General features: G+C 40.2%; 1 protein-coding gene across 1 annotated transcript; it reads right to left on the reverse strand.

Annotated features, from left to right (window-relative positions):
• Positions 1-5,382: 5,382 nt before the first annotated feature.
• Positions 5,383-6,297, reverse strand: LOC144761983 (olfactory receptor 5AR1-like). Its single transcript, XM_078647152.1, has one exon. The coding sequence runs from the start codon at positions 6,295-6,297 to the stop codon at positions 5,383-5,385; it is 915 nt and encodes a 304-aa protein (XP_078503278.1).
• Positions 6,298-9,727: the final 3,430 nt, after the last annotated feature.

Below are 9,727 nucleotides of genomic sequence, written 5' to 3' on the forward strand. Positions count from 1 at the left end.
TCAAGTTATTGAATGATGAGAAAGAAGGTCAATTGGATGTTGCATTGATCCACAATAGTAACAAAAACAAGCCTTTTAAGAATAAGTCATTTTCTTTCGTGACCAATGGAAAGTATGTTTTCTTTAATGAGCAATGGCAAGTGTGTTAAGTGTGGGGGTGGTTCTCTACCTCCATGAATTCATCATAGTCTTCCACAACCTGCAGCACAACCAGGCAAGGTAAATGATCAAAAATGTATTGAGCTTCAGAGCCAATGGAATTGAGCAACAAGCCTTTTTTCCTTACATCACTGAAAGATTCACCATCAATCGCCACCATAAAATTGTTAAAAAGCTGCAGCCATTTACTCCATTGAACGTGGTAAGATGTCTACAACCCTCCTCCAAATCTATCTGATGAGGGATCTAAACAAGTGAAAAATTTGGCTCCGCCGATCTGAGCAAGTAACTCCTGAATTCTAACAAAACATTGTGTTCAGCTAACAGCAAAAGTTGTTTCAAGTGTGGCAAGGCAGGTCACTTCTCTAATGTGTGCAGAGCTCAACGGGGTATCAATGCCATCCAGGAGTGTGATTCGGAGGTGCAATCTAGTGAACCTGAGATCCGCAATGTGATTCTTATGATGAAGGGACCTGGAGTCACTTCCAGCGTTCACATGGAGTCGTGCAAATCACCTTCCTGTGAAGTTTTCATCAATGGGGACAAGTCAAACATGTTGGTTGATTTAGACTGTCCTTTTTCTTTTTTTTAATTTCACATACGTTTTTCAACAAGATTTGGTCCGACAGAAAATTGCAAGACTGTGACATTAATGTGTTTGTATATGCTAATTCTAACATCAACATTTTAGACTATTTTAATACAGCCATCTCTTTTCAGGGTCGCACCATTATGGGGAAAATCTATGTCGCAGAAGATAGGCTACATGTTCTTGGATGGAGACACCAAGGAAATATGGGACTTATTTTGAATCGGCAGTGTTATCTGTGTATTGTATGGCTGTACATCATGGTAGAGAAAAAGTTATTGTGCAAGTTCAAGATATTTTTCACAACAGCATTGGAGAAAGTTGTGGGTTTCTCTCATAGGATTATTCTGAAGCCTAATTGAGTTCCTGTTCGCCATAAACTGAGAGATGTTCCATTGAGTGCCAGGGGAGAGCTTTTTTCCTTGCTCAAACAGTTGCTCCTCGAGGGTGTGAGTGAGGAGGTTGCTGCATCTGAGTGGGTGCTTATCCATTGTTCTTGTTAGAAAAAACTCTGGCATTTTGAAATTATGTGTGGACTTGAGATCCCTCAACAACCAGATTGTGGTTGATTGTCACCCTCTTCCCAAGATTCAGGAGTTACTTGCTCAGATCGGCGGAGCCAAATTTTTCACTTCTTTAGATTCCAAATCCGCCAATCATCAGATAGAGTTAGAGGAGGGTTGTAGACATCTTACCACGTTCATCAGCCCGGATAGGGCATTTAGGTACAGTTGTATGCCTTTTGGACTTGCATCCACAGCTTCCGTTTTTCAAAAACTCATGTTATCCCTTGTGGGTGAAACGGAAGGTGTGGTTGCTTTTCAGGATGACATCCTGATTTTTGCCGAAACTGAGGAGTCTCACAATGCCAGATTGTCTAAGATGTTGCAAGTGTTACAGCACAAGGGTATGACTCTCCAACTCAAAAAATTAAGTTTCTCACATAGGAAGTTGAGTATGTGGGCCATTCCATTTCTGCAAAAGGTATTTCTCCTAAACGCAAATTGCTTGAGGCCATTGAGTCTATACCTCCCCCCAAAGACAAAGACCAATTAAGCTCTGTCTTCGATTGTTACTCAAGAAGGGTGAACTTTTTGTCTGGGATCACCTACAGCAGTTATCTTTTGAAAAGATCAAAGCTTCCATTATCAATGCATCTTCTTTAGCTCTCTTTAATTTTAAGGAGCAGTGTATTGTGAGTGTGGATGCCAGTCTAGAGGGTTTGGGTGCCATGTTAAGCCAGAAATATAACAATGTTGTCAAAACTGTGGCATTTGCCTCTAGGCCCCTATCTGTGGCTGAAAATAAATATTCAACCATTGAACATGAGGCTTTAGCATGTGCTGTGCTGTTGAACATTTTAAAACTTATCTGTTGGGTAAACATTTAATCAATAAGACCTATCACAAACCTCTTTTGTTCTTATTGAATAGTGATGGCACTAGTAAGGCCTCAGCTCGTTTGGTGAGAATTTTATCTAAAATATATGAAAACAATTTCAAGGCCAAATATATACTGGGCGTGTACAATGTTGTTGCCGACTGCTTGTTCAGATTGCCTGAACTCTGCCTGTATCTCAAGTGATGCTGAGTTGGTTGAGGAGTGTGTTTTGGCTACTGTGGAGGATGTTTTAGGGGAGTAGTCTGGTAAGCTTTCCAAGACAGTTTGGTTAGAAGAAACTCTACAGGATAACGATTTGTCCCAATTTGTGAATAAAGGTTGGCCTCGAGAGAAAATGCTTTCGGCAGAAATGCAAGTTTTTTGGGAAGTTTAAGGTTGCGATTACTGTCGAGGGTGGGGTGGTTGCCAAAGATGGTTGTCTTGTGCCACCCATAGGACTCAGAAAGTCAATCTTAGAACTGTGTCAGGAAGGTCATCTGGGAGAAACGAGTACTAAAAGAAAGTTTAGAAAGCATTTTTGGTGGCCTTACTTAGATTATCAAATTTCTTCTTTTGTTAAATCATGTCCATTGTATGCCAGTTCTGACAATCCCTTATCGCCCCCAAGGTTGGTGTCAAGTTTTCGGACTTTCCAGAAAGGACATGGCAGAAATTAGCTGTAGACATTCTTGGGCTATATGATAACATCTCTTCTTGCAAATTGTATGTTGTGGCACTTATTGATTAATTTTCAAAATAGGTGGAATACAAATGGATTTCCCAACCTCCCTCAAGAGCTGGTACAGAGTTTGTAGGAGAGTGTTTTCATAAGGAGGGACTTCCTGATTGCATTGTTTCTGACAATGATGTGTAAATCACATCTCTAGATTTTGAAAGTTTCTTGCATGCCAGAGATATTAGGCACATTAAAACTGCCTTATACTCACCACACATGAATGGTCAAGTGGAAAGATTAAATAGAGTCTTTGTTGATTCCATTCAAGCTGCATGTGCTAACAGAGTTGATGTGAAAAATATGTTGCAGAGAAAATCTGGGCGTATCACACATCTTCTCATTCTATTACCGGGTTCTCTCCTTTTATGATGCTTAGGGGTACAGCTCCTCACTCCTCACTTGAGCTTTACACACTCTTGACTGAATGAGAGAGCTCCAGGGGTTGAACTGAAGGAGGTTTATCTTAAGGTTCAGCAGAATGGACTTAACCATCAGGTTTCAAGAAAAAAGAATAACATTTCTAGTGAGCAAACTATCTCAAGTATCAGCATTTTTTTCTGATGGAAATGCCAGAAACGTGTTGGTTGGTGATTAAGTCAAAATCGAATTACCATTTCATGTCAAAAAAGGTCATTCCAAATGTTCTGGGAAGGTTTTTAGAGTTTTTGTAAAAGGTAACACCTCTGCTAAAGTTAACAATGGTTCTTGTTGGAGTCTTAATATGCTTGCTAAGAGTCAGAAAAATGTATTGGATAATGTTAATGCTCAATACTTGCATCTTGGAAGTTCCTCAAAATGTTTCTCTTTTTCAGTTGATTTGGCGAATTCTCACTCATCCACTAATGGGGTTCGTTCTAAACAAGATACTATTCCTGGAAAGCAAGTAATTTCTAAGATTGTTGATTCTTTTGTGGATGATTTTGTTTCTTTGGATTTAGAGGGTTCTCTTGGAGATTCCAATGTTGACATTCAGCAAACAGAAGAGATGGTCTGTTTGGAGGGTGTTTCTAACCATGAACACCCTAGGAGGGAAATCGCTTTACCTATAAAAGTGATGATTTTGTTATGTGTTAAAGGTTTTCTGTCTGGAGAGTTGTTTTTTGTATTATTATAGTTCCACTCTTTATTCTCTTTATCTTCTTCTCTTTCTCCTTGGTGTTCCTCTTCTGTGGGTTTTTTTGTTCCTGGGAGGGAGGAGGTGTGTAGCGTTCTTTCCGTAAGTTGGGGCGAATTGGATCCCCTTCCATTTCGCCCTACGGCACGCTCACCGAACGTTGGTACATGTTCGTTCTTTGAAAGGGCAGTTGCTGTTTCTGCCTGCTTATGTTAAGATGTGTGGTTGCTGGGGACACGCTCTATTGAATAAACTAGTTCTTGGTTACCATAACCTTCCTGTTCGGGTGACTTCACCTCTGCACCTAGAGTTCTCAAAAACCTACCCAGAACTCTGTTTTTTCTTTGCTCCATCCTGCTTTTACCTTGCACTGCTATGTTATTATTATTATTCTCCTTTTCTTTTTCTTTCCTAATTATTTCCTTTTTCAATAATTCCAATGAGCTGTCTGCTGCTGAAACTACTTCAATATAGGGCTAGACTTGTTAACCGTATGTTGAGGTAGTTCATGTGAAATCATCTTGAAACTAGTATTTCTTTGCATTTGACTGGGAAATGTATTCAAGTGGTCATCGAATACTAGTTAAAAAGGTTACCAAGTTTATGAAGACAACACTCCTTATCAAGCCCCCCAACAAAAAAAACATGATTTCTCTTCTACTCTTCTTCCTTCATTGTCACTCAACACTGTGGATGGCTGGAAGCATATCTAGACCACCTCGGCCCATCAGGTCTTACTCCTGTTCTTTCTTTTCCAAGAGACCATACAGCTTCTGAAATCTCCGATCTTCTCTTTGGCATTCACGAAGAAAACATTAAAGCATAGCCCAAACACTTATGTGCCTTGGATCATTCTCAAATCTTACCCCATGCTTTCCAGAGATATTTATTACACTTTCACAGATGCATTACATCCTGTCTCAATATTAGTCTTGCCATGTAGAGATGCACAATCAGGGCTCATGTTATCCATCTTGGGCTTCTCTTTTACAAACAACTCTTTATAGATGTAATTGTCTAATGAGAGCAATATAGCTGAGCCACAACTATATGTCTCCAGATGCACTAATCTGATAAATAAAAACATAGGACTGGAAATGAGATTCCTTTGTGACACCCAGGTATATGTTGATCATAACAAGAGCTTCCCCAGATAACTAATACTCTCTGCCAAAAAGTTGTTTTTGTATTTCGTTTTAGAAACCTTGAATATAGGATTTATTTTTGTGCTGAGTGGCTTCTACCATTCACTCAATCACATTATAAACTGTAGTGCTCATCTAGATTGAAGATGCATATGTAATTGTATCATAAAGAGTATCACTTTTTCGGGTTATTCAACAGGAGTTTCAAATAAAAATAATTATCGACTGATCATTGATCACTCAACTCTTAGTTATTTCCCTACAAGGATATTCCTCGGGCCTCCTTCACATCCTTGTTCCGCAGGCTGTAGATGAGTGGATTCAGCATGGGGATGACCACTGAGTAGAACAGGTTTATAGCCTTGTCTTGATCTAGGGAGTATTGGGATGATGGACGGAGGTAGGTGAAGAGCACAGTCCCAAAGTACAAGGTCACTCCTGTGAAGTGGGAGGTGCATGTGGACACAGCTCTGAGCCTACCTGATGCGGAGTGTACCTGGAAGATAGCAAGGATGATTGCTGCATAGGACATGACAATTACAAGAAGAGAGCCAATTAAAATGGAGCCTCCTAGTATGAACAACACCACCTCATTTACAGTAGTGTCCGAGCATGACAGCTTGAGCAGTGGAGGGATGTCACAGCAGTAATGATGAATGGTCCATTGACAAAAAGATATCCGGAAGGTGCAACTTGTCTCTATTATTGCGTGGATAATTCCACCTGTATGAATTCCAGTCATAATCCGGCAGCAAAATGTCTTTGTCATTATGGTTGCATAGTGCAAGGGCTGGCACACGGCAACATAACGATCATAAGCCATAGCTGCCAGAAGCACTGCTTCTATGCACCCAAAATTGGCAAGAAATAAAAGCTGCACAAAGCATCCAAGGAATGAAATCCTCTTACTCTTGGAAAGCAGATCAACCAGCATCTTGGGGGCAATAACAGAAGAATAACATAGATCCACAAAGGAAAGGTGACTCAGAAAAAAGTACATTGCAGTGTGAAGGCGGGGAGCCATTTTAATTAATGCAATTATGCCAATATTACCGAACACTGTAAAGATATAAATTAGTGAGAATAAGGTAAAGAGAGGGACTTTCAGTTTGGGATTTTCCGTCAGTCCTAAAAAAATGAATTCTTTAGACAGGGTTTTATTTCTGGCTTCCATGTTCCAACACAGTATGTCCTAGAGAAGGATGGCAAAAAAACAAACATATGAGACCAGGAAGTAGAACTATGCATTACTGGAGGACTAATAATTGATTTTCGTTGTCACATCTTGCCTGCCTTTTACTCACACTAAATGCTCTGAAAAGCCTCTTCCAGTAACAATTATTTAGCTACACTTGTGAGCCCTATATGAAATGGGAGACCTGCAACAGTTTATCTCAAGCAACTGAAAGTCAGATTTGCCATTCGTTTTTCCTTTGCTCACTTGATGCAGTTTTGGAGCTATGAGGTGCAAAGCTGTGCAAACCACAGTGTCAATTAAATTTCCTGTCAAAGATAACAGCCCAGAAAAAAAACCTTAGGGCATATTATCAAGGGGGTGCGAAAAATATCGCAAATCGTGCTTAGCGCATATTTTTTTATCACTGTCTATCACTGGATCCTATCGCAGAGATAGCGCGTTATTACCAACGTTGATCTCCCATGTGATAAAAGATCCAGCGATAGTGGCAAAATCCACCCAAAACACATGTAAAACAGCGAGAAAACTTTTATCGCTAATGTAAAGCTTGCTAATAGGCAGGGGAGGGTTCAGCCTTAGAATCCACCTCCCATTGAGGATAATGGCTAAGTCAGGATTTTAGCAGGTGTAAAAATTCCTGTGATAACCCCGGTTAGCTCAACTTTTTTCATTGCTAACTGGGCCGGGGCCTCATTGCTAATAGGCGTTAGGTCTGTTAGCGGTTGTTTCCGTGGTCTTTTAGTCGGGAACGCCTACTTTGCATGTCATTAGCAAAAAATATCGCTGACATGCAAAGCGGCCCCCAAAACGGTCGCTTTTGCCAGAAAGCTGTCGCTAACAGCTGTTAGCGACAGCTTGCTGATAGGGCGAATTAAAATATCGCCGCTTTAGCTGCAAAAAGTGCAGCTAAAGCGGAGAAGACGTCCTTGCTAATATGCCCCCTAATTTTTTTCTCTTTCCTACTGCTTTGTAGAGCTTGAGCACCAGTAAATGAAAAAATATTGAATAGAAGACCAGTATCCCAGGTAAAATCGAGTTTAAGTTGAGTGGGCGTCCTTCTCTTTTGAGAAAGCTTGGCAGGAAGGGGAGGTGGATCTGACTTTTCCTTGTTTAGTGAATGAAAACCATGCCACTAAAGGCCAGGGGTAGCCAGAAAGGGGCAGGGATTATCCTTGAACCTCAGAGGGAATACACCATTCAGAGCAGCCTGGCTCAGTTCAAATCGCCTAGAACTGTTCCCTGGCATTTCAAGAAATGACATCCTGTTCATGCACAGCCTCCATCATGTCAGCAAGTCACACACAGCAGTTCCAGAATGGATTCCTGTCTCCATGTAATGAAGCATTGCACTGATACACAGAGCTCACTCTTCATACACACAGTATCCTACATCGACTGAGTAAAGGACTCAGTTGAAAGGGACTCGCAGACCTTTATAAACTCTCCCACTGAAGGCAGCAGTTCCAAAGGCTTGCTCCTTTTGGTACAATCATTTGCTGGCACCACTGCCAGTTCTTCTAAGTCTGGTGAGATAATATCACTCACTCACAGAACAGAGGAGTGCACTTGATGTGTTGCCACATCCCATAGAGCCTTGCATGCACATACTACTCAGGGCCATGCAGGAGACATTTTCATCACATTAGATCCCAGAGCAAGAGATGATGTCAGTAGATGGGGTGATATAAAGAAAGAAAAGAAGTGGCAAGAGTGAGGGACACCAGTAAGCCGGGGAGGAGGAGTTGGAGTGGTAAACGTGGAGACATCCAAGTCTGTGATGTTCAGGGAGCCAAGGGTCACTAGGATTGTAGAATTGCTGACATTGTAAAAGTTTGCAGAAAGTAAAAAACTCATGAGATTGAAACATAAGAGTGAAATACAAATGATTATGCTGAGTAGAGCATATAATGTTTACAACATTAGAATGCTGTCTCTGTGGAGAAAAGGTGGCGAAAGATAAATTGCAGTGGGTTAGTCTTGCCAAATAAATAGAGATAGGAAGTGAATCTATTGAGTATAATCCACTCGAGAATTCTGTAGGGGAAGGGAACTTTAGAAATGGGTTAAAGTTAAATGAGGAGGAGACATCTGTAGCTGGCTTTTTCAGCAGAGGCATTGTAATCATATATTTATTCACAGAAAAAACCATAGGTTATAGACCATATATAGTTAGGAATTAGCATTTACAAAACCTTGAAAATTCACTGAAAAAACCATAGGTTATAGACCATATATAGTTAGGAATTAGCATTTAGAAAACCTTATTTTACTCACACAAAACCATTGAAATTCCATATACAGTTAGTTGCACTAACTATATATCGCGCACCTGCAATCCACTGCTGATGATGTCACATATTACATCATTCATGACATGGTCAGTGACATCACTGATGACATCACTGATGACATCTCAAATGACATCACTGATGACATCACTGATGACATCTCATTTGACATTACTGATCACATCACTGATGACATCATTCATGTGATGATACAATGAACCTCTTCAGACTCTAATATAACCTTAGATACACTCAGTGTAAACAGACACTCACAGACTGTCACTCATCCATGGAGTTACTCACACACCTAGTCAGTCTTGCAAAGAATCAATCACACCTCGATTTCCTCAACTATATAGTTATACACACCTTACTTATTGGAACATATAATAACACATATTTACTCTGTTATACAATCCCTGATACAAGTTCACAATAATCCATACAGCCACTCACACATTCACTGGCTCTTATGCACAGTTATTTATATATGTCAACTATCACATGTACTGTGTTTTACATATGTACTTACTTTGACATGTAGCACTGAGATATCCATTCACTCACCAATACACTCATGCACACAGTCAACCGCCCATACAGATGTTTCCACATGCACTTTTGAACCCATACATCTAGTGAATCAACTGCTCACACATCTATGCACAGAGTCATACACCTCCCAGACACCCACACACACACTCAGTCTCCCATACAAATACTTGGGCAACTAATCAATAACCCATATAGTTAGTCATATAGCTAATGATCAACACATGCATCAGATTACAAAACAACAGACACAATGATGCACAATTTAAAACAGTTTAGTCACTAACCCATGCACTCAGTGAGACACATTTAATCACTCACTTATACAGTCAGTCATGCACCTACTAAATCCTTCATCCAGACACTTATACATCCACTCATTCTTCAATATGTAAGACATATTTTAACTTTACAGAAGCATACAGTCACTGGATGTTGTCATCAGTGATGTCATTTGAGATGTCATCAGTGATGTCATCAGTGATGTCACTGACCATGTCATGAATGATGTAATATGTGACATCATCAGCAGTGGATTGCAGGTGCGCGATATATAGTTAGTGCAA

Source organism: Lissotriton helveticus, chromosome 1_1 (assembly GCF_964261635.1).
Source record: "Lissotriton helveticus chromosome 1_1, aLisHel1.1, whole genome shotgun sequence".
Lineage (NCBI taxonomy): Eukaryota > Metazoa > Chordata > Amphibia > Caudata > Salamandridae > Lissotriton > Lissotriton helveticus.